Below are 24,620 nucleotides of genomic sequence, written 5' to 3'. Positions count from 1 at the left end.
CTGCTGGAAGCTCCTGTTTACTACATAAGCAGTGAAGCAGTTGAAAGGAGCTAAGCTCAACTCTGCACACACAAAAAACAAGCCATTATTCCTTAACAGGATACAGCAACGCCACTGTGAGGTGGTGGTCTTGGAAAATAATGACACGTGTGCAGTGAAGGCAGGGTGGACCAATTTTTAGGGGAGACCATTCAGTCTGCAGCACCAGCACTTGGAGTAGTGCATTCAATTCCATAGACGTGCCCATAAAAATCATAGAGGGATATGCTTTGCAAACTTAATACCCATTACTGCGTTGGATGATGTTGAAATTGAGGATGGCCCATTGGCTGTTCCAGCAATATCAAAGATTTCATGTCCGCTACCTGCAACTCGCGTGGGACGTCTCAAACCTAAATATACTTCCATGCATCTTACGAGATTCTCTCGTATATATGCTACTCTGGAACCACCCCTGGCATGAATAGAAATCAATGGGCATTATCAATGTTTTAAAGAGTTTCACAAAACATCTGCATTTTCTGTGCTGTTACTGTGCTGTTACATTTGTTCAAACTCAGCCCCACATTTGTACAGCCAATATTTACCAAAACAAAGGCAGAAATTGATCAGACTATATATATATATATATTTTGTGCGGCGGCACAGGAAAAACACCTCCGTGTTGATAACCATTTGTAAAATCCAGGCGGCTTTTGATGGCTTTCAGTGGAGTGAGTATATGAGAAATTGTTTAACAGGCAGGACATGTTCCAATTTGTCCTTAAGGCTTTCAACAGAGGTGCTTTTCCTGTGGCGGAGCGTCGCGGCGGCTGCGTCCCGACGCGCGGACCCGTCCGCACGTCTTTCATTAAAAAAATCTCCTTTAACAGTGGAATATCCGGATAAAATGCTGAAACCGACTTCTTCTGAAACTTCTCTGTTCTCTCACGACGTCCTGGATCAATAGAACCTGAAATGTGGAGGTTTTCTGCTTGAACAGGCTGATGACGGCGGCTGAGAGCGCTGAGCGACGTCTCGCACCGTGGGAAGTCCTTAAAGCGACAGAATCGCCTCAAAATCTCTCATCAGCCGTTAAAATTTTCACTGAAAACCAGCTTAATTTTTCGAACCGTGTCCACTTCGATGTGTCTCACAGGTTTAGAAAACATTTTGATCAAACAACGCGCCAGTCTCTCAGCAACTTCTCAGACAAAGGAATTCCGAGGGGCTGGACGACTCCTCCCACAAGGAGTGCTCACAGGCGAATGACGTCACCGACAGGCGTGGAAAAACTCACGCATGCGCACGAGGGTTCAAGCATGTCTGACGTAAAAACATATGAATGAAATCCATATAGTTTTTGAAAAAAATAAAAAGAACCGTTACTTTATTGACAGCCCTCGTGTATATATATATAAATATATATATATATATATATATATATATACACACACATACATACATAAAGGGCTATGTCTGTCTGTCTGGGATAAACTCCCAAACTATAATATGTAGCCCTAAAACTATATATATTCTGAATCCTCATGACGTGGGGAACAATCTGGTACCATTTTTTAAAAGTTGAACTGAAAATTACCCCCAAAATAGCCATTTTATGAGACCATACAGTGTTGTACCATGTCCTTTTCATGCTGCCGCTTCTGTCTGTCCGGGATAAACTCTCAAACTATAATATGTAGCCCTAAAAACTATATATATATTCTGAATCCTCATGACATGGGGAAAAAACTGGTACCATTTTTTTAAAAGGTGAATTGAAAATTACCCCCAAAATAGCCGGCTGTGGGTATGACCAGGCAGATTCAAATTTTCAGTCCTGTATATGTGTTGGCCATCTCTGTTATTTAATCCCTTCCTTCAGCTACTTTATGTTCTCAACTGTTAAGCACCTGACTGTCATGTACAACCCAGTTTGCCTTCCTGTCTGAATACATTCATTTTATGTTTGTAAACTTGCAATGTAAAAACAGTGAAATACATCACTACTTCAATTTTGATTCATTGATATTTACATTTACTGTTACCTACCTTTTGTGTGTAATTTTCTAATAAATTTGATTGCAAAACAGTCTGCAAACAAAGACTTTAGCCCATTAACTATTATATTTCTAAGACATCAGCATTACAAAAACCAATGTTGCGCAGTTGTTTTGATTAAAATGACTGGCATTTGGCTTACGTATGTCTAAAACAGGTTAACCCGGGCAGTGCCGGGTACCCCAGCTAGTGTGTGTGTGTGTGTGTGTATGTGTATGTATATATATATATATATATATATATATATATATATATATATATATATATACACACACACAGTGGGGAAAATAAGTATTTGACCCCCTGTCAGTTTTGCAGGTTTTCCCACCTACAAAGAATGGAGAGGTCTGTAATTTTTATCGTAGGTACACTTCAACTGTGAGAGACAGAATCTAAAAAAAAAATCCAGTAAATCACATTGTGTGATTTTTAAATAATTAATTTATATTTTATTGCATAAAATAAGTATTTGACCCCCTTGAAAAACAGAGCTTAACAATTGGTACAGAAACATTTGTCTGCCATTACAGAGGTCAGACATTTCCTGTAGTTCTTCAGGGATTTTGGTCCACTCCTCCATACAGATCTTCTCCAAGTCTTTCAGGTTTGGAGTTTCAGCTCCGTCCAAAGATTTTCTGTTGAGTTCAGGTCTGGAGACTGGCCAGGCCACTCCAGGACCTTGAAATGCTTCTTACGGAGCCCCTCTTTAGTTGCCCTTGCTGTGTGTTTGGGTCGGGGTCATTGTCATGCTGGAAGACCCAGCCGTGACCCATCTTCAATGCTCTTACTAAGGGAAGGAGGTTGTATGCCAAAATCTCACAATACATGACCCCATCCATCCTCCCTTTAATATGGTGCAGTCGTCCTGTCCCCTTTGCAGAAGAGCACCCCCAGAGTATGATGTTTCCACCCCCATGCTTCACGGTTGGGATGGTTTTCTTGGGGTTGTTCTCATCCTCTAAACATGGTAAGTGGAGTTGATTCCAAAAAGCTCTATTTTGGTCTAATCTGACCACATGACTTTCTCCCATGCCTCCTCTGGATAATCCAGATGGTCACTGATGGTGAACTTCAAACGGGCCTGGACATGTGCTGGCTTGAGCAGGGGGACCTTGCTGCCCTGCAGGATCTTAAACCATGACAGCATCATGTGTTACTAATGTAATCTTTGTGACTGTGGTCCCAGCTCTCTTCAGGTCATTGACCAGGTCCTCCTGTGTAGTTCTGCGCTTTCTCAGAATCATCCTTACCCGACAAAGTAAGATCTTGCATGGAATCCCAGACCGAGTGAGATTGACAGTCATCTTGTGTTTCTTCCACTTTCTAATAAATAATTGACAGTTGTTGTCTTCTACCAAGTTGCTTGCCTGTTGTCCTGCAGTCCATCCCAGCCTTGTGCAGGTCTACAGTTTTGTCCCTGGTGTCCTTAGACAGCTCTTTGGTCTTGGCTATGGTGGACAGGTTGGAGTGTGATTGATTGAGTGTGTGAACAGGTGTCTTTTATACAGGTAACAAGTTCAAACAGGTGCAATTAATACAGGTAAAGTGTGCAAAATAAGAGGGCTTCTTAAAGAAAATTCTGTGAGAGCCAGAATTCTAGCTGGTTGGTAGAGGGTCAAATACTTATTTTATGCTATAAAATGCAAATTAATTATTTAAAAATCATACAATGTGATTTTTTTTTTTCTGGATTTTTTTTTTTTTTTTTAGATTCTGTCTCTCACAGTTGAAGTGTACCTACGATAAAAATTACAGACCTCTCCATTCTTTGTAGGTGGGAAAACCTGCAAAACTGATAAGGGGTCAAATACTTATTTTCCCCACTGTATATATCAAGAGAGAGACTTGAATGCATTTGTTAGTCCCAGTCCAGATGTTATGAAGAGTACACCTGGAGTTATGAAGTTTGTTTATACTATCCGTACCACTGATGTCATTGTCTTTATCATTGAAAGTAATACCAGTAACAATTTATCAAACAGAAACATTTCTGAACACACTATGTCTGCAACAACATGCGATACTAGTCTGAGGCCCAATCTCAATTCTCATTTGTGCTCCTACCCCTACGCCTACCTCTTTAAAACAGGGGGTAAGGCGAAGGGGTATGCCCCTAGCCCTATGAATTGAGACACCCCCCGCCATAGGGAAGAAAAAAAAACTACCACTTAAATTTGAGTGATTCTTTCGGCGCCATGTTTGTTTCTGTGGAGACAGCAGTAAGTGACAAAGTGACAAAGTTTTTTATTCGGCACACAAAATATTCAGATAGAAAAAAAATGAACAATTCCACAAACAAACAGACAAAACTAGTGAGTCCGAAAGGGTGTGGGCTGAAGCAAAGCTTATTAGCGCCCACCCCTGCTAGTACAAGTCCAACAATTCTAATCAGTCATATTTACATAAATATAAATTCACTACTACATGTCGACACACAGACATACACATCAATATACTATTCACTTATAATTATATTTATATAGTATCAGATCACAAGAAAGTCGAATCAAGGCACTTTACGCCAGTAAGGACTAACCTTACCAACCCCCAAGCACTAGGCAACTGTGGTGAGGAAAAACTCCCTATAAGGAAGAAACCTCAAGCAGACCAGGCTCTTGGGGGTGACCCTCTGCTTGGGCTGTGCCATATATACCTATATACATACGTATATACTTTACAAACATAAATATATACATACATATACACAGTCACTTATATACATATACATCTACCCATATCTATATATCTACATACGCATATACATACCCACACATTCAAATATACAATAAGTCCCACTTATAAATTGAACATTCCATATAAATCAAATTATATTTGCTTCTTTATGATACTTAGACATAATGTTCTTTTTGAGTAGTTTCTTAAATCTCACTAAGGTACTACTCATTCTAACCTCTGTTGAACATTTGTTCCATTTCCTCACCCCAACCACAGACACACAAAAACCCTTTACATTTGTTCTTACTGGTGGTTTCATAAAAATTGCACAACCTCTTAAACTATATCTGGATTCCCTCAATCGGAACAGACTCTGGACATGTCTCGGTAAGGCTTGGTTTTTCGCTCGAAATAAAGTTTGAATTGTAATGTAATCGATCAAATCAATGAATTTTAATAAATTTAAAGACACAAATAGAGAATGAGTTGGTTCACGATATTGTTTATTGCAGATGATTCGTATGGCTCGTTTTTGCAAAAGGAATATTGGATTGGTATTTGATTTGTAAGTGTTTCCATAAAGTAAGTAATCCTTCTTGCGGCAGTAGGTCTTTGGCTTTATACAAAATGGCTACAGTTTTTGACAATTTTGATTTCACATAATTTATATGTGGTTTCCAGCTAAGTTTATTATCAATTATAACACCTAAAAATTTATTCTCTGTTACTAACTCAATTTCCTTATTGTTTATAGTAAAATTTTTACATTTGGGTGCCTGTTTATTTCCAAATATAATACATTTAGTTTTCCCAAGGTTGAGTGACAACTTATTAGCGTCAAACCAAACCTTAAATTTTTCCAGTTCTTTCTCCACTATGTCCAGAAGCTGTTCAAGATTTTCACCGCTACAGAACACAGTTGTATCATCCGCAAAAAGGACACATCTCAGTGAACTCGACACCCAACTTATATCATTTATATAGATTATAAACAACAAAGGACCCAGCACTGAGCCCTGCGGCACCCCACATGTGACATCCCTGAGTTCAGAATTTGTATTATTGAATTGAACATACTGAAATCTGCCTTGTAAATAACTAGCTATCCATTCATATGCCAGACCTCTGATTCCATATTTCTGCAGTTTACTTAATAGTATTCCATGGTTAATTGTGTCAAGCGCTTTCTGTAAATCAAAAAAAAAAAACACCTATTGTGTATTGTTTATTGTCAATTGCAGTTGCTATACTTTCCACAAAGTCCATCAAAGCATGTGATGTAGTTCGAGACCTTCTGAATCCATATTGTTCTTCACAAATGATGTTATGCTTCAGTAAATAATCATTTAATCTTTTAGCAAATATTTTTTCCAAAATTTTGGAAAATTGTGGCAGGAGTGATATAGGTCTATAATTAGAAAATGTGTGTTTGTCACCAGTTTTAAACAGAGGAATTACTTTGGCTATTTTCATTTGAGAAGGAAATTTGCCAGTACTTAGTGACATATTGCGAATATAATTGAACGGTTTTACTATACAATCAATAACTTTTTTTAATAAAGCCATATCCAAATTATTAAAATCAGTCGATTTATTACTTTTTGAACCATGAACCAGATCAAGTATTTCCCTTTCATGAGTACCACCAATGAACATTGAAACAGATTTGTTAAACGTTGAATTATTTACCCAGACGTTATTAGTTGATGAGTCAATTTTACTGGCAAGATTTTTTACCCACTAACGAAGTATTCATTAAAGTGTTCAGCAATAGACTCGTTGTTATCAATCGTGATGTAGTTGTTACTCTGAAAAAATGAAGGTTAATCTCTAGTTACTCTATTCTTTTTTACTATTTCATTTAATATGTTCCATGTGTTTTTGATGTTATTTCTATTTTTGACAAGTAACTCATTATGTTTTTTTTACTGAGTCTCATGATATTGATTAACTTATTCTTATATGTTTTATACTTACTTTCAGCTTCCTTAGTTCGTAGTTTTATGAATTGTTTATATAGTACGTTTTTCTTTTTACATGCCCTCTGAAGTCCCTTAGTTATCCATGGTTTGTTGCTATATTGATTTCTATATATTTTGTCAACAAATGGACAGTGTTTATTATACAAACTGGAAAAAATGGAAATGAAAGCATCATATGACCTGTCAACATCATCAACAAAAACATCTGACCAATTCTGACTTGATAAATCCTCCCTTAAATTATCAATTGTTTCAGGTGTTACTTTTCTACTCATGAATTTGATATTGCTTCGATACATACAACAACCCTCCAATGCAAAGACTGAGAAAACTGGCAAGTGATCACTGATATCACTGACCAGTAGTCCCCCACTAAGATTACCGGATATAACGTTAGTTAAAATATTGTCAATGAGAGTTGTTGAGTCCATAGTTATTCTGCTAGGATGAATGATGGTTGGAAACAGTCCTAAACAGTACAAGGTGTTTATAAATGAGGTAATTTGTGGATGCTTGTGAGGGTTTAAAAAATCTATATTGAAATCTCCACAGACAAATAAATGCTTATTTCTGTTGATTTTGTTGTACATTCCTAAGATAATGTCTTCAAAGGTGTCAATATTTGTCCCAGGAGCTCTGTAAATGCAACTAACAACTATGTTTTTGGAGTTTATAGATGTAATTTCTATGGTAACACATTCCATGATGTTGTCCACTGTAAATGACATGTTGTTAATGAGTTTACAGTTATAATCTGACCTTACAAACAATGCAACACCTCCGCCCCTTCTCGTCTGCCTATTGACCAGGAACAATTCATAACCATCAAGATATACCAGATCTTTATTATCCTCATTTAACCATGTTTCTGAAATTGCAGTAACTGAAAAACGTTTTTTTGGATGTTTTCAAACAATCATTAATAGTGGACAGATTACGAGAAAGACTTCTGCTGTTGAAATGTATAATTGAAAAATCTTCATCATTGATTTTATAATTTTTGAATTGTTCTTCTGTAAAATATTTGCACTGTCTCACAATATTCTCACTGAAGATTCGAAGGGGTGGTTAGCAGAGTTATTATAATTAAATGTATCTAGACAGAGCTCCTGGGCAGAAATAAACGGATCATTATCCTTAGTCATTATGTCTTTCTTGTCTCCGGGTGTAGATGATGTGGATGAGTGGGTTGCTCCAGTCTGCATCATGGTGCTGTGATGTGTTTGAGTCCTCATACCTATTGTTCATATTTGTCCAGCTCCTCGATGTTCCTTATTGCCATAACCTTTGCTTGTTCTGGTGATCCGTTCAGTTTGATGAATATTTTACAGTTTGAAGTCCATGTGTGCTGGATTTTTCCCTGTTTCTTTAAGAAGCGTGCTTTCCTGGCGATGTCGGCATTCCGTTTGGTGAGATGTTCATTGATGAATACGTTTGTCCCTTTCAGTTTTCTTCCTTGTTTTAACAGTGCTGTTTTGTGTTTTCTGTTGATGAATCTCATGATGACGGTTCGTTTATCACCGTCATTTCTCCGGGGCAGAGGGTGGCACGCTTCAATGTTATTTAAATCCATTTCTATACCTTTAGATAGGAGGAAATCAGCAAACTGTTTTTCCACAGAGCTGACCTCCTGTTCACTGGGCTCCCCTCCGCTCTCATCTGTTACCGCCCGTGCGTAGGACCGTGGTTTGATGTGAAGACCTTTGATGATGACGTCGTTAATTCTGGTGTACTGCTCCAATTCAGCCACTCTATTTTCCAGCTGCACCAGACGCCGGTCTTTCTCAGCGTTCTGGAGCCGTAATGCCTTCACCTCCTCCACCAGATCCATGATTGATTTCTGTTGCTGCTTCACAACAGAAATCTCCTCTGATAGAAAGTCCAGAGATTTTTTAATATCGTCACCTTCCTCCGCTGTCAGAACCTTCTTAGGCCCCATGGTCGGCTTATGAGCAGCTTGTCGATCGCCGATGTTAGCCTGTGTTGTTTGCCACCGGGATGGATCTGCAGTGCGCTGGTGCCGCGCGGCCACGGTGTTTTTTCGAGCTCCTCCTACCCCTCTAAACGGAGTGTGCATCCAGATTCACTCCGTTTGAAGAGGTTTGTAGCCCTCTGCCTACCCCTCCGCGTCACTCCAGAAAGAGAATTGGGATACCTCTCTCTCTCCTGCCCACGTAAAATGGGGGGGAAGGGGACGGGCCAAATGGTATAATTGAGATTCAGCCTAAGTCCTGAATTAATTTCATTATGAAAATAAGATAAAGATGGGAAATAATTTCCAGACCAAGTTGAAAGAAATCTGAAAGCACTACATTGGGAATGATTATGAAGTATATCAGACAGAAATTAATCGCACTTGTGTATATTCTTACATGAGTAGCAAAATATACAATGTCAAAGTTGATTAGCCACTGTCATGTCACCCACCAAATTGAGAGAAAAAAACATTTCCATTCTATGAATTTGCTCTTACAGAAAAGCTCAGGATGGAAAACCTGATGTGAAGAAAAAAACAGAGGCTAATTAAAAAGGCATAAATTGAGACTTATGAAAGTGAGACTTCTAATTGAATCGCTAAATGAATGGTGAGCTATTTCTCATAACAAAGCATTCAGGCAGTAAAATTGAAGTCTACTTTACAGAATACAGATAGACACAACAAAAATAAATCATTTTCTAACCTTGATTCAGCAATTTTAGTAATTTCCCCACATCATTACTATTACATATAATACTCCTGAAAACTCACTCCATAATCCTTTGTCATCTTGTTGCTGCAAACACGTTAACCCAAGTTTAAGTAAGCGAATCATCGATTTCTGTTTAATGCCTGATGATACGTAATAACTTTAAGCAAGATGGCGGTTGCCTCCTGGCAACAACTCACAGGCTGTGTCCACCATCTAGCATATTAAATTGAAATCGATGGTTGGCACACAGCAGCCATGTAGAATCACTCCTGCTCTGGTTCCACACAGCTCCATATATAAACAAGCTATAGTTACCTCCTTTCAAAACCTCCAAATTGTATAAATACACAAGTGTCAATAAAGATCCAATTGCAGATCGTCCATGGTCTTTAATCTGGTTGGTTAACACCATTAAATGCTGGGAGCTGGTCTGGTGTCGACACCATGTCACAGTAGATTAAAACAGCAATCACTTTCTCTCAGTCTTCATGATCACACTCATAAACACACAAATGAAATTCTTCTTTCTCTACAATTCACGGTTCCAGACATAGCGTGGGAGAGACATTTCACCTTTGGTCCGGTGTCTGCATCATGGCTCCTGGCGATGTGTGGGAGACAGAGATATTTCCACAACAGTGGCAAAAAAAACAAAAAAAACACGTTCTGTTCCATCCTTTTGGGAGCAGCGACATGTTTAGTTCTGCTGGCCTCAAGAATGGAGTTTTCTGAAACCCATTTTCTCATGCTATGCTCGGTTGCAATTTCTCCACGGTCTCTGGGAGGAATGTACAACCCACTTCTACCTCAGAAAGCTTATCTGTGGCAAAACTCTACAACTAAGAAAAATCATGACTGGTATTGCTGTGCCTTGTAAAAAAAAAAGACCTATTTACCATTTCAATGTATTCACTGTCAGAGTCCACAAAAACACACAGATTTCAAGCTGCAAACAATTGTAGTTTACCCATTCGTTTTCAATGGAAATGGCAAATGGATCTGGGGGGGTGGTTCCAAAAGTGTCACCGAAGTCAATATTTCTCGCAAACAGTTCTGAGCAGCAGATGATATCAGGCTAATTTCCCCATGTTCATGACTTAAATTTCTCAGGGTACAGTATTGTTCAGAATAATAGTAGTGCTGTGTGACTAAAAAGATTTATCCAGGTTTTGAGTATATTTCTTATTGTTACATGGGAAACAAGGTAACAGTAGATTCAGTAGATTCTCACAAATCTAACAAGACCAAGCATTCATGATATGCACACTCTTAAGGCTATGAAATTGGGCTATTAGTAAAAAAAAAAAAAGTAGAAAAGGGGGTGTTCACAATAATAGTAGTGTAGCATTCAGTCAGTGAGTTTGTCAATTTTGTGGAACAAACAGGTGTGAATCAGGTGTCCCCTATTTAAGGATGAAGCCAGCACCTGTTGAACATGCTTTTCTCTTTGAAAGCCTGAGGAAAATGGGACGTTCAAGACACTGTTCAGAAGCGTAGTTTGATTAAAAAGTTGATTGGAGAGGGGAAAACTTATATGCAGGTGCAAAAAATTATAAGCTGTTCATTTACAGTGATCTCCAATGCTTTAAAATGGACCAAAAAAAAAACAGAGATGTGGAAGAAAACGGAAAACAACCATCAAAATGGATAGAAGAATAACCAGAATGGCAAAGGCTCACCCATTGATCAGCTCCAGGATGATCAAAGACAGTCTGGAGTTAGCTGTAAAGCCCCGGTCACAACCCACCGTGCGTTTTTTTTTTTTTTTGCCGTACGTTTCCTGCGGATGCCACGGCCACTACGTTTTTGTGAAAACGTACGGAGGCAGTAGCAAGAGGAGGGAGGGAGTATGTTCAATGCACGTCTCTAGGAGCATAATGATAAAGAGAGTTGACAATAAAGCAGTGTGTGTGTGTGTGTGGGGGGGGGGGGGGGGGTCGCTTTTCTTTTTTATGAGCGGTACCGAAGCAGCAGGTGTTTTTCGCTGTCGGCGATGCATGAGCATGTCCAGCCTGCAGCGGTAAGTTGTACGAGTGTTTACTTGCCTCGAAAAGTTACAGCTAGTTAACAGACTGAAGCTGTGGAGTGTGTGTTGCTGACGTTTGGAAATAAAGTCCAAGTTCAAGTAAGAAGCTGCGTTGTGCATGCAAGTCTGTCGGCCTCCATAGTATGTGGTGAGTGCCATAATCCGTACTGCCTATGTACGGATTTGGTTAATTCAATAGTAATTGAATGAAAATGTGCCGCTTTGAATCCGTACTGAGGCAGTACTCACAACGTGCGTCATCTGTACTGCTGGTGAATCCGCAGCCTGACTGCAGCAGAAGTTCTGCATGCACTAAAACCTCTACGGCGTGTCTGCGTGCTCTTAAATTCGTACTGAGGCAGTACTTACAACGTACGGATCTCCAAATTTAGCCCACGTTTTTGCAAGTAGACTGCACGCATGTGCAAGTATGGCGGGTTGTGACCATGGCTTAAGTGATGTGACAGTTATAAGACACCTGTGTGAAGCTAATTTATTTGCAAGAATCCCCTGCAAGGTCCCTCTGTTAAATAAAAGATGTGCAGAAGAGGTTACAATTTGCCAAAGAACACATCAACTGGCCTAAAGAGAAATGGAGGAATATTTTGTGGAGTGATGAGAGTAAACTTGTTCTTTTTGGGTCCAAGGGCCGCAGACAGTTTGTGAGACGACCCTCAAACTCTGAATTCAAGCCACAGTTCACAGTGAAGACAGTGAAGCATGGTGGTGCAAGCATCATGATATGGGCATGTTTCTCCTACTATGGTGTTGGGCCTATATATCGCAGGTATCATGGATCAGTTTGGATATGTCAGAATACTTGAAGAGGTCATGTTGCCTTATGCTGAAGAGGACATGCCCTTGAAATGGGTGTTTCAACAAGACAATGACCCCAAGCACACGAGTAAACCAGAAACATCTTGGTTCTAAACCAACAAAATTAATGCCTCGCAGATGTGAAGAAATCAAGAAAAACTGTGGTTATACAACTAAATATTAGTTTAGTGAATCACAGGATTGCTTAAAAAGCAGTTTGAACATAACAGTTTTGAGTTTGTAGCATCAGCAAGCAGATTCTACAACCCCTGGCAAAAATTATGGAATCACCGGCCTCGGAGGATGTTCATTCAGTTGTTTAATTTTGTAGAAAAAGAAGCAGATCACAGACATGACACAAAACTAAAGTCATTTCAAATGGCAACTTTCTGGCTTTAAGAAATACTATAAGAAATCAAGAAAAAAAGATTGTGGCAGTCAGTAACGGTTACTTTTTTAGACCAAGCAGAGGAAAAAAATATGGAATCGCTCAATTCTGAGGAAAGAATTATGGAATCACCCTGTAAATTTTCATCCCCAAAACTAACACCTCCATCATATCAGATATGCTCGTTAGTCTGCATCTAAAAAGGAGTGATCACACCTTGGAGAGCTGTTGCACCAAGTGGACTGACATGAATCATGGCTCCAACACAAGAGATGTCAATTGAAACAAAGGAGAGGATTATCAAACTCTTAAAAGAGGGTAAATCATCACGCAATGTTGCAAAAGATGTTGGTTGTTCACAGTCAGCTGTGTCTAAACTCTGGACCAAATACAAACAACATGGGAAGGTTGTTAAAGGCAAACATACTGGTAGACCAAGGAAGACATCAAAGCGTCAAGACAGAAAACTTAAAGCAATATGTCTCAAAAATCGAAAATGCACAACAAAACAAATGAGGAACGAATGGGAGGAAACTGGAGTCAACGTCTGTCACCGAACTGTAAGAAACCGCCTAAAGGAAATGGGATTTACATACAGAAAAGCTAAACAAAAGCCATCATTAACACCTAAACAGAAAAAAAACAAGGTTACTGTTGTGTGGGCCGCTGAAGAGGAGGTACTGCTGGCCCACCACCACCAGAGGGCGCCCTGCCTGGAGTGCGGGCTCCAGGCACCAGAGGGCGCCGCCGCCTTACGAGAGCAGTCAGGGTGACAGCTGTCACCCATTACTGGACACAGCTGACTCCACTCAGCACGGGGGTATATCATCAGGACGGCGTCTCCACCTCAGTGCCGAGATATCGCCTTAAGACTGAGGTAACGTTCTCTGCATTCATATTCTGAATAACCAGCTAAAACTTGTTAAACCTTTTCAGGACTGCTGACTACTGATAGCTAAATTGCTTGGATAAGTACTCACCTTCCTGTTATATATTGATCAAGAGGTGGAGGCGGCTTCTCCCCTCTCCGTTACTGGGTGCTGTCGCATCCACACCTGTGTGTTGTTGCTCTCTCCCGCCAGCAGTACCGGATCCGACGAGCGGAGGCAGTGGCCACCTGGGAATTCGGGACTTGGCGGTTCCAGTATTTCCAGGGTTCGGTGGCAGAGGAGATCTGGGTGGTTCCGGTTCGACTGAGACGGACGTCTCCTACCTTCGAGCCTGCCCACACGACACCAGCGGATTCGACCCCAAATTGTTCATTGTTGTATTCGTTGTGCACGTTTCACAACAGTAAACTTGTTATTCACCTTTCTCCATTGTCCGTTTATTACGCCCCCTGTTGTGGGTCCGTGTACCTACACTTTCACAACAGGATATCTCGGCCAGCGTCATGGACCCCGAGGGGCGTCAACCGGCTGTTGAACGGCCAATGGAAGACCAAGGCGCGTCGGCGGCTTCGGGAGGGGTAATCGGTGAGTTGCAGCGGATCCTCACCGCTTTCACCTCTCGGATCGATTTAATGACCGAGCAGCGCGTACTCCTAAACCGCAGGGTGGAGGCTCTCGCCGCACAAGTGGAGGCGCGCCCTCCGGGCGCCGCCGCGGCTCTCCCTCCTGAGGACCCTGCGCGTGAAAGTGACGTTCCACTGGTCGTTCAACGGTCCCTTCCTCCGTCCCCAGAAGCATACATAAGCCCTCCAGAACCGTACGGAGGCTGTGTGGAGACGTGCGCGGATTTTCTGATGCAGTGTTCGGTCGTCTTCGCACAGCGTCCCGTGATGTACGCGACTGATGCTAGCAAAGTAGCTTATGTAATAAATCTGCTTCGCGGGGAGGCACGCGCTTGGGCTACAGCGCTCTGGGAGCAGAATTCACGGCTCCTTCATACATACGATGGGTTTGTACGGGAGCTCAGAACGGTGTTCGACCATCCCAACAGAGGAGAGTCCGCTTCAACCGCACTACTGTCAATGAGACAGGGGCGTCGGAGCGCAGCTGCCTATGCAGTCGCCTTCCGCATCGCGGCGGCGAGATCCGGCTGGAATAGCACTGCCCTCCGCGCCGCCTTTGTAAACGGACTGTCACTGGTCCTAAAAGAGCACCTGGTGGCGAAGGACGAACCGCGGGACTTAGATGGGCTCATCGATCTGGTCATACGACTCGACAACCGGTTAGAAGAACGCCGTCGGGAACGAGGCGAAGGGCGTGGCCAGGCACGCGTCGTCCCTCTCCCTTCCGGGTCCGATCGAGCTCCGCCCTCCCCACGCTCCTCTGTTCCTGCGCTCCGCGCGCCTATGGCTCCCCCTGCTGACGAAGCTATGGACACGAGCAGGGCAACATTTAGGGCACCTGGAGCACAAAGGAGGCGGGCCCACGGAGCTTGTTTTGTTTGTGGCTCGAGTGAGCATCTCGCAAACGACTGCCCCGAACGGTTAAACTCCAACGCCCGCCCCTAGAGACTGGGCCAGGGGTGGGCCAAAACATTCACGTGGGACACACCCACATTGCTACATGACTCCCAGTCACAATCCTGTTTGAGGATTCAACCCTGAAGGCCCCAGCACTGGTGGACACGGGCTCTGAGGGGAATCTGCTAGACAGCAGATGGGCGAGGGAGATAGGGCTCCCTCTGGTGGCTCTTACCTCGCCTGTGCAGGTTCGGGCGCTAGATGGCTCCCTACTCCCGCCAATCACGCATAAGACACCTCCAGTAACTCTGGTGGTGTCAGGTAACCACCGGGAGGTGATCGAGTTCTTTGTGACTCAGGCCACCTCCCGTGTGGTTTTGGGTTTTCCCTGGATGCTAAAACACAATCCCCGGATCGATTGGCCGTCCGGGGTAGTGGTTCAGTGGAGCGAAACCTGCCATCGGGAGTGTCTAGGTTCCTCGGTTCCTCCCGGCTCCCAAGCTAAGGAGGAGGTCCGAGTCCCGCCCAATCTGAAGGCGGTGCCGGCGGAGTACCATGACCTCGCTGACGTGTTCAGCAAGGATCTGGCTCTCACGCTTCCTCCCCACCGCCCGTATGATTGTGCCATTGATTTGGTTCCAGGCAGTGAGTTCCCGTCCAGTAGGCTGTACAACCTCTCACGGCCGGAGCGTGAATCAATGGAGACCTACATCCGGGACTCATTAGCTGCCGGGTTGATCCGGAATTCCACCTCTCCGATGGGTGCTGGTTTCTTTTTTGTGGGTAAAAAGGATGGCGGGCTTCGTCCATGCATTGATTATAGGGGGTTGAACGAAATCACGGTTCGCAATCGATACCCGTTGCCCTTGTTGGATTCGGTGTTCACCCCCTTGCATGGAGCCAAAATCTTCACCAAGCTTGATCTTAGGAATGCGTATCATTTGGTTCGGATCCGGAAGGGAGACGAATGGAAGACGGCATTTAACACCCCGTTGGGCCATTTTGAGTACCTGGTCATGCCGTTCGGTCTCACTAATGCTCCCGCGACTTTCCAAGCGCTGGTAAACGATGTCTTGCGGGACTTCCTGCACCGGTTCGTCTTCGTGTATCTGGACGATATACTCATCTTTTCCCCGGATCCTGAGACTCATGTCCGGCATGTCCGTCAGGTTCTGCAGCGGTTGTTGGAGAACCGCCTGTTTGTGAAGGGCGAGAAGTGTGAATTCCACCGCACTTCTTTGTCCTTCCTGGGGTTTATCATCTCCTCCAACTCCGTCGCCCCAGATCCGGCCAAGGTTGCGGCGGTGAGAGATTGGCCCTAACCCACAAGCCGTAGGAAGCTGCAACAGTTCCTCGGCTTTGCTAATTTCTACAGGAGGTTCATTAAGGGCTACAGTCAGGTAGCTAGCCCCCTGACAGCCCTGACCTCACCAAAAGTCCCCTTCACCTGGTCGGATCGGTGCGAAGCCGCGTTCAAGGAGTTGAAACGGCGCTTTTCGTCTGCACCAGTTCTGGTGCAGCCCGATCCTAGCCGCCAGTTAGTGGTTGAAGTGGATGCCTCGGACTCAGGGATAGGAGCGGTGCTCTCCCAGAGCGGGAAGACCGATAAGGTTCTTCACCCGTGTGCCTATTTTTCCCGCAGGTTGACCCCCGCTGAACGGAACTATGACGTCGGCAATCGGGAACTCCTAGCTGTGAAAGAGGCCCTCGAAGAGTGGAGACATCTGTTGGAGGGAACAGCCGTACCATTCACGGTTTTCACTGACCATCGGAACCTGGAGTACATCAGGACCGCCAAGCGGCTGAACCCCAGGCAAGCCCGCTGGTCACTGTTCTTTGGCCGTTTTGACTTCCGGATTACCTACCGTGCCGGGACCAAGAATCAACGATCGGATGCATTGTCCCGAGTGCACGAAGACGAAGTCAAAACGGAACCGTCGGATCCCCCGGATCCCATCATCCCGGAGTCCGCTATCGCGGCCGCCCTCACCTGGGACGTGGAGAAGACCGTCCGGGAGGCCCTGACCCGTGACCCGGACCCCGGAAACGGACCAAACAACAGACTATACGTCCCACCAGAAGCTAGGGCTGCAGTCCTGGACTTCTGTCACGGTTCCAAACTCTCCTGTCACCCTGGGGTGCGAAGAACCGTGACAGTCGTCCGGCAACGCTTCTGGTGGGCATCCCTCGGGGCCGACGTCCGGGACTACGTCCAGGCCTGTACCACCTGCGCCAGGGGCAAGGCCGACCATAGAAAGACCCCAGGGCAGCTACAGCCACTGCCCGTGCCTCATCGCCCCTGGTCCCACATCGGCCTGGACTTTGTCACGGGTCTCCCGCCGTCCCAGGGAAACACCGTCGTCTTCACGATAGTGGATTGTTTCTCCAAGGCGGCCCACTTCGTGGCCCTCCCGAAGCTCCCAACGGCCCAGGAGACAGCGGACCTCCTGGTCCACCACGTCGTCCGTCTGCATGGAATACCATCAGACATCGTCTCCGATCGCGGTCCCCAGTTCACCTCGCACGTCTGGAGGAGCTTCTGCCGGGAACTGGGGGCCACGGTCAGCCTTTCGTCCGGGTATCACCCCCAGACCAACGGGCAAGCAGAGCGGGCCAACCAAGAATTGGAGCAGACTCTACGCTGTGTGACAGCCGCGCACCCGACGGCCTGGAGTACCCACCTGGCCTGGATCGAGTACGCCCACAACAGCCAAGTGTCATCAGCCACCGGCCTCCCCCCGTTTGAGGTGTGCTTGGGGTATCAGCCCCCCTTGTTTCCGGTGGTCGAGGGAGAGGTCGGTGTGCCCTCGGTCCAGGCCCACCTACGGAAGTGCCGTCGGGTGTGGCGTACCGCCCGCTCTGCTTTGTTGAAGGCCCGGACGAGGGCGAAGAACCATGCAGACCGGCGGCGGGCCCCGGCCCCCAAGTATCGTCCTGGGCAGGAAGTGTGGTTGTCCACCAAGGACATTCCCCTTCAAGTGGACTCCCCCAAACTCCAAGAACGATACATTGGTCCCTTCAAAATCCTCAAAGTCATCAATCCCGCCGCAGTGAGGCTCCAGCTTCCGGCCTCGCTGCGGATTCATCCAGTTTTTCATGTCTCCCGGATAAAACCCCATCACACCTCACCCCTCTGCACCCCGGGTCCGGCACCACCTCCTGCCCGGATCATCGACGGGGAACCGGCTTGGACCGTGCGCCGGCTCCTCGACGTCCGTCGAATGGGCCGGGGTTTTCAGTACCTGGTGGACTGGGAGGGGTACGGCCCAGAAGAACGCTCCTGGGTGAAGAAGGGCTTCATCCTGGACCCGGCCCTCCTGGCCGACTTCTACCGTCGCCATCCGGACAAGCCCGGTCGTGCGCCAGGAGGCGCCCGTTGAGGGGGGGGTCCTGTTGTGTGGGCCGCTGAAGAGGAGGTACTGCTGGCCCACCACCACCAGAGGGCGCCCTGCCTGGAGTGCGGGCTCCAGGCACCAGAGGGCGCCGCCGCCTTACGAGAGCAGTCAGGGTGACAGCTGTCACCCATTACTGGACACAGCTGACTCCACTCAGCACGGGGGTATATCATCAGGACGGCGTCTCCACCTCAGTGCCGAGATATCGCCTTAAGACTGAGGTAACGTTCTCTGCATTCATATTCTGAATAACCAGCTAAAACTTGTTAAACCTTTTCAGGACTGCTGACTACTGATAGCTAAATTGCTTGGATAAGTACTCACCTTCCTGTTATATATTGATCAAGAGGTGGAGGTGGCTTCTCCCCTCTCCATTACTGGGTGCTGTCGCATCCACACCTGTGTGTTGTTGCTCTCTCCCGCCAGCAGTACCGGATCCGATGAGCGGAGGCAGTGGCCACCTGGGAATTCGGGAGTTGGCGGTTCCAGTATTTCCAGGGTTCGGTGGCAGAGGAGATCTGGGTGGTTCCGGTTCGACTGAGACGGACGTCTCCTACCTTCGAGCCTGCCCACACGACACCAGCGGATTCGACCCCAAATTGTTCATTGTTGTATTCGTTGTGCACGTTTCACAACAGTAAACTTGTTATTCACCTTTCTCCATTGTCCGTTCATTACGCCCCCTGTTGTGGGTCCGTGTACCTACACTTTCACAACAGTTACAATGGGCTAAGGAAAAGCAATCGTGGACTGTGGATGACTGGATGAAAGTCATATTCAGTGATGAATCTCGAATCTGCATTGGGCAAGGTGATGATGCTGGAACTTTTGTTTGGTGCCGTTCCAATGAGATTTATAAAGATGACTGCCTGAAGAGAACATGTAAATTTCCACAGTCATTGATGATATGGGGCTGCATGTCAGGTAAAGGCACTGGGGAGATGGCTGTCATTACATCATCAATAAATGCACAAGTTTACGTTGATACTTTGGACAATTGAAAGGATGTTTGGGGATGATTAAATCATTTTTCAAGATGATGATGCATCTTGCCATAGAGCAAAAACTGTGAAAACATTCCTTGCAAAAAGACACATAGGGTCAATGTCATGGTATAGGGTCAATGTCAACGAGCAGATCTGATTTGATGCAGGTGTTAGTTTGGGGGATGAAAATTTACAGGGTGATTCCATAATTCATTCCTCAGAATTGAGTGATTCCATATTTTTTTCCTCTGCTTGGTCTAAAAAAGTAACCGTTACTGACTGCCACAATCTTTTTTTCTTGATTTCTTATAGTATTTCTTAAAGCCAGAAAGTTGCCATTTGAAATGACTTTAGTTTTGTGTCATGTCTGTGATCTGCTTTTTTTCTACAAAATTAAACAACTGAATGAACATCATCCGAGGCCAGTGATCCATAATTTTTGCCAGGGGTTGTACTATTATTGTGAACACCCCTTTTCTACTTTTTTTTTTTTTACTAATAGCCCAATTTCATAGCCTTAAGAGTGTGCATATCATAAATGTTTGGTCTTGTTGGATTTGTGAGAATCTACTGAATCTACTGGTACCTTGTTTACCATGTAACAATAAGAAATATACTCAAAACCTGGGTTAATCCTTTTAGTCACATAGCACTACTATTATTCTGAACACTACTGTATATGGCACCAAAAATAAAACACATTCAAACAAAATTTCCATAATTCTTTATTTGTTTAGAATAGTCATCTTATTTGGCATTTCATTTATCAGTGATATGCACTTTAAGTTTGATCTCTGGCCAGTTGACTTCAAAATGCACTACACTAGAGGCAAGAGGCCACTGCAACTAAGTTCCCGCCAGCTATAAGTAATGAAGGACTGCTGCATTTGGCTCCTAACTTGAATTGAACCACACGATACATACCAGTGTAAAATAACTAAAAACCAGCCATGATCAGAATGTTAAATTTTGATCGTGCTGACAATCATGAAACAAAGAAATCTAAAAAGATGTAAAAATGCATAACGTGAAATAAAAAAATTGCTATCCATACAATCCATTCCACCCTTGTAAAAAGTTACTGTAGTCAGGTCACATTCGCTATTCTGCAGCATTGTCTTTATTTTAATGATTGTTGTTCCAAATGTTATCACTTTAATTGATTATTTGCAGATAAACAGCAGTTTAAAGAAGAAATTCTCCATGAGCAACATGAATGGAATCTGATGAGTGACCAAAAGGACATAAATGAGGATCAAGAGAAACTCTGGGTAAGTCAGCAGAGAGAGCAGCTTCACCAGCAGGAGGAGGCTGATGTCACCAAATTCCTTTTTGCTGCTGTCCCTCTGAAGACTGAAAATGATGAAAAACCCCAGTCATCACATGTTCATCAAATCCGAAGTGATGAGCACAGAGAGGCTGAGCCTGTACACAGCAGCTCAACTTTACACAGGACACTGATGGCACAAGCTGATGAAGAGGACAGTGGAAGACCAGCAAGCAACTCAGGTCCCTGTAGTTTTGTACAACCAGATACCAATAGGAGGAGTTCAGACAGTTCTGTAGCTGCCATCGATAACATGTGTGAGTGGAAACAGAGCAGAAAACATCATTCAAGTTTTAACAGTCAGACAAATAGCAATGACTCACAACAACAGAAAGGAATGCAAGCAAGTGAAAAACCATTTAGCTGTCCTGAGTGTGGTGCAAAATTTGGATGGAAGAGCAATCTTATTACACATATGAGAATTCATACAGGAGAGAAACCATTCCACTGTTCTGAGTGTGGTGCAAGATTTGTCCAAAAGAGCAGTCTGATCACACACATGAGAATTCATTCGGGAGAGAAATCATTTCACTGTTCTGAATGTGGTACACGATTTGCCCATAAGAGCAGCCTGATCACACATGTGAGAATTCATACCGGAGAGAAACCATTCGACTGTTCTAAATGTGGTACCAGGTTTGGCCAAAAGAGCAGTCTGATCACACACATGAGAATTCATACGGGGGAGAAACCATTTAGCTGTTGTGAGTGTGATAAAAGATTTGTGCGGAAGAGCCATCTTATTTTCCACATGAAAATTCATACAGGAGAGAAACCATATGGCTGTACTGAGTGTGGAAAAACTTTTCGACAAAAGAGCAAACTTATTTCACACTTGAGGATGCACACAGGAGAGAAAATATTTGACTGTTCTGTCTGTGATAAAAGATTTCCACACAAGTGTGATTTGGTCAGACACTTGAGAATTCATACAAGAACAAAACAATAGGATTCCTTATTGCCCATGTGTCCATGAGGTGCAGTTATCGGCAGTTGAAGGAAAAGGTCACCATTTGGAAGAGACATCTCTGACATAATGGCAGCAACTGCAGACCTCAAGTCTGGGGCCAGTTGCACTCTGTTAAAAGTAAACCCCAAGAAAATGGAATGAAAGAGTAAAATCATGTGGCTCTTAAACCCTACATCTGTAACTCCACCACACACATAGCACTGTACAATGTTTCCTTGTGTACATGTTGTTTTCCCATGTTGATAATTCATACAAAAGAGAAACTATTTGTTCGGTATTTAATAAAAGTTTCAGACCAACTATGAATCTGGGTTTCATGTTATGAACATCTGTCCTTTGTTGCTTCTGTTTTTGCTTGTTGTCGCCACAGTAGATCTGGTATTGATTTACAGTTTGATTTGGCACAATGCATAGAAGTAGAGATATTGGAAAGCTAACTCAAGATCTCATTTCATTGTGTTCCGTTTGTGAGCTTGCGATGCCGAGATTTCAGCCACTCGGCCACGGGAGATGGGGTAATTTTCTTCCGGTCATCTGCCAGCAATATCACCAGATGCATTTGTAAAGGACACTTTCTGCGTGTTTCTTGCATTTTCTGCCATGGGTTCAGCAAGTTATCCCCTCGAAGTATGTTCAAAGTGTAGCTTGAATGAAGTTCTTGTTGAATTTAAATCATATTCAGAACAAAACGTGCTAATATTATTGATAAGAGCATGCAGACTGTCAGCAACTGAGGCAAAAATCACGGTTAATTATCGCTAATTATTCATAAAACGTGTATAAAACGACAATAAAAGCACACATCATTCAGCATTTTAAAAAAGCATCATAGTAAAACCCATAAATCTTATAACTCAAAACGTATACATCTTCTTATAAGTACTTGGGTTTTTGATGAATTTTGTAGTTTTTCTGAAGGAAGGAAAGCATTATCAGACTCTGTGGGTAGAGCACTGGGAGCTGTGTTGAGTAAAACCAAGTTATGCCCAGATCATAGTTTTGGTACATTTACAAAATTGTATAGTTGTATGTTGAATCAGTTTTGTTGTATGCAGCAGGATTATGGGGCTTTGAGGAGGCAAAAGAATGTAAGGCCACTCAGACTCGGGCCATAAGGTGCTTCCTTGGAGTGCACAAGTACACTACCAAGTTAGCTACTGAAGGGGATATGGGATGGGACAGCTGCTTAACAAAACAGATGTGACGTGGTCGGATTGTGGAACCGCCTAACCCAACTGCCAGAGGAAAGGCCCACTAGAAAGATTTTTAATTGGAGCAGAATGTACAACCATCCCTGGATAAGGGAAGTCTCTTTTTTCTAGTACTGGGTCAAGTATATATTTTATGAATAATTTACAGTGTGGTATAAACATTATTAAACAGAAATTGGCAATTAAATGTCAGTAGCAGTGGGAGGTGGACATTTGGAGAAAACCCAAGCTAAGAAATTATGTTCAGTTATGGCACTGTATCCAATCTGAAGAAAGGTCAAAGATCCCTTTGTGCCCAATTGAGAGCTGGTGTCTTCCCCCTGGCAGTTGAGGTGGGTAGGTAAGGGATACCAGAGGATCAACATTTGTGTATTTTAGGTGATTTAGGGAATGTGGAGGATGAGTTACACTTTGTTTTCCATTGTCCATTGTATGCTAGTTTAAGAAATGTTTTATTTGAAAAAAATACAAGCCAGGAATCCTGGTTTGTTTTGGTTGTCCGAATTTAATATGCTAAGTTGGCTGTTTGAAGAAGAGGTATTTGCGTTGGGTAAATTTTTGGAGAAAGCGTGGCAGCTACGGTGGAGACAGCTGTATTCGCACATATGAAATGGTTGTGTTTATATTCACTTTTGTTTGGAGTGTCCTATAAGCCCATGGGGGCTGGGCATTGTTGTATGCAAGGCATTTAAATAAAGATTATCTATCATAAATATAACAGTATAGAACTGAGGCTGTTCCACTAAGTTACAACTGTATTTGAAAAAATATTTTCTTAAGTCATATCTGCAGTGTTGCACCTCAAAATTGCGAGCTTGACCTCTCAAACATGAATAAACTCTATTTTGGGAGAAAAGAAATCTGGCCTGTGTGTATGTGTATATATACAACCCCTGGCAAAAATTATGGAATCACCGGCCTCAGAGGATGTTCATTCAGTTGTTTAATTTTGTAGAAAAAAAGCACATCACAGACATGACACAAAACTAAAGTCATTTCAAATGGCAACTTTCTGGCTTTAAGAAACACTATAAGAAATCAAGAAAAAAAGATTGTGGCAGTCAGTAACGGTTACTTTTTTAGACCAAGCAGAGGAAAAAAATATGGAATCACTCAATTCTGATGAATAAATTATGGAATCACCCTGTAAATTTTCATCCCCAAAACTAACACCTGCATCAAATCAGATCTGCTCGTTAGTCTGCATCTAAAAAGGAGTGATCACACCTTGGAGAGCTGTTGCACCAAGTGGACTGACATGAATCATGGCTCCAACACGAGAGATGTCAATTGAAACAAAGGAGAGGATTATCAAACTCTTAAAAGAGGGTAAATCATCACGCAATGTTGCAAAAGATGGTTGTTCAGTCAGCTGTGTCTAAACTCTGGACCAAATACAAACAACATGGGAAGATTGTTAAAGGCAAACATACTGGTAGACCAAGGAAGACATCAAAGCGTCAAGACAGAAAACTTAAAGCAATATGTCTCAAAAATCGAAAAATGCACAACAAAACAAATGAACGAATGGGAGGAAACTGGAGTCAACGTCTGTGACCGAACTGTAAGAAACCGCCTAAAGGAAATGGGATTTACATACAGAAAAGCTAAACGAAAGCCATCATTAACACCTAAACAGAAAAAAACAAGGTTACAATGGGCTGTGGATGACTGGATGAAAAGTCATATTCAGTGATGAATCT

The 24,620-nt window shown here is 43.5% G+C and overlaps 1 protein-coding gene across 1 annotated transcript in view; it reads left to right on the top strand.

Moving 5' to 3' along the window:
• The window catches only part of LOC117513727 (zinc finger protein 180-like), a 47,922-nt gene extending 25,901 nt beyond the window's left edge, over positions 1-22,021 (top strand). The window contains exon 5 of the mRNA XM_034173965.1: positions 20,583-22,021. Coding sequence (XP_034029856.1) covers positions 20,583-21,685 — 1,103 coding nt within the window. The 3' untranslated portion in view covers positions 21,686-22,021. The remainder of the gene's footprint in view (positions 1-20,582) is intronic.
• Positions 22,022-24,620: the final 2,599 nt, after the last annotated feature.

This window comes from Thalassophryne amazonica, chromosome 7 (genome assembly GCF_902500255.1).
Source record: "Thalassophryne amazonica chromosome 7, fThaAma1.1, whole genome shotgun sequence".
Classification (NCBI taxonomy): domain Eukaryota; kingdom Metazoa; phylum Chordata; class Actinopteri; order Batrachoidiformes; family Batrachoididae; genus Thalassophryne; species Thalassophryne amazonica.
Note: the sequence above shows the minus strand (reverse complement) of the source record. Positions and strands in the feature narration are given on the sequence as shown.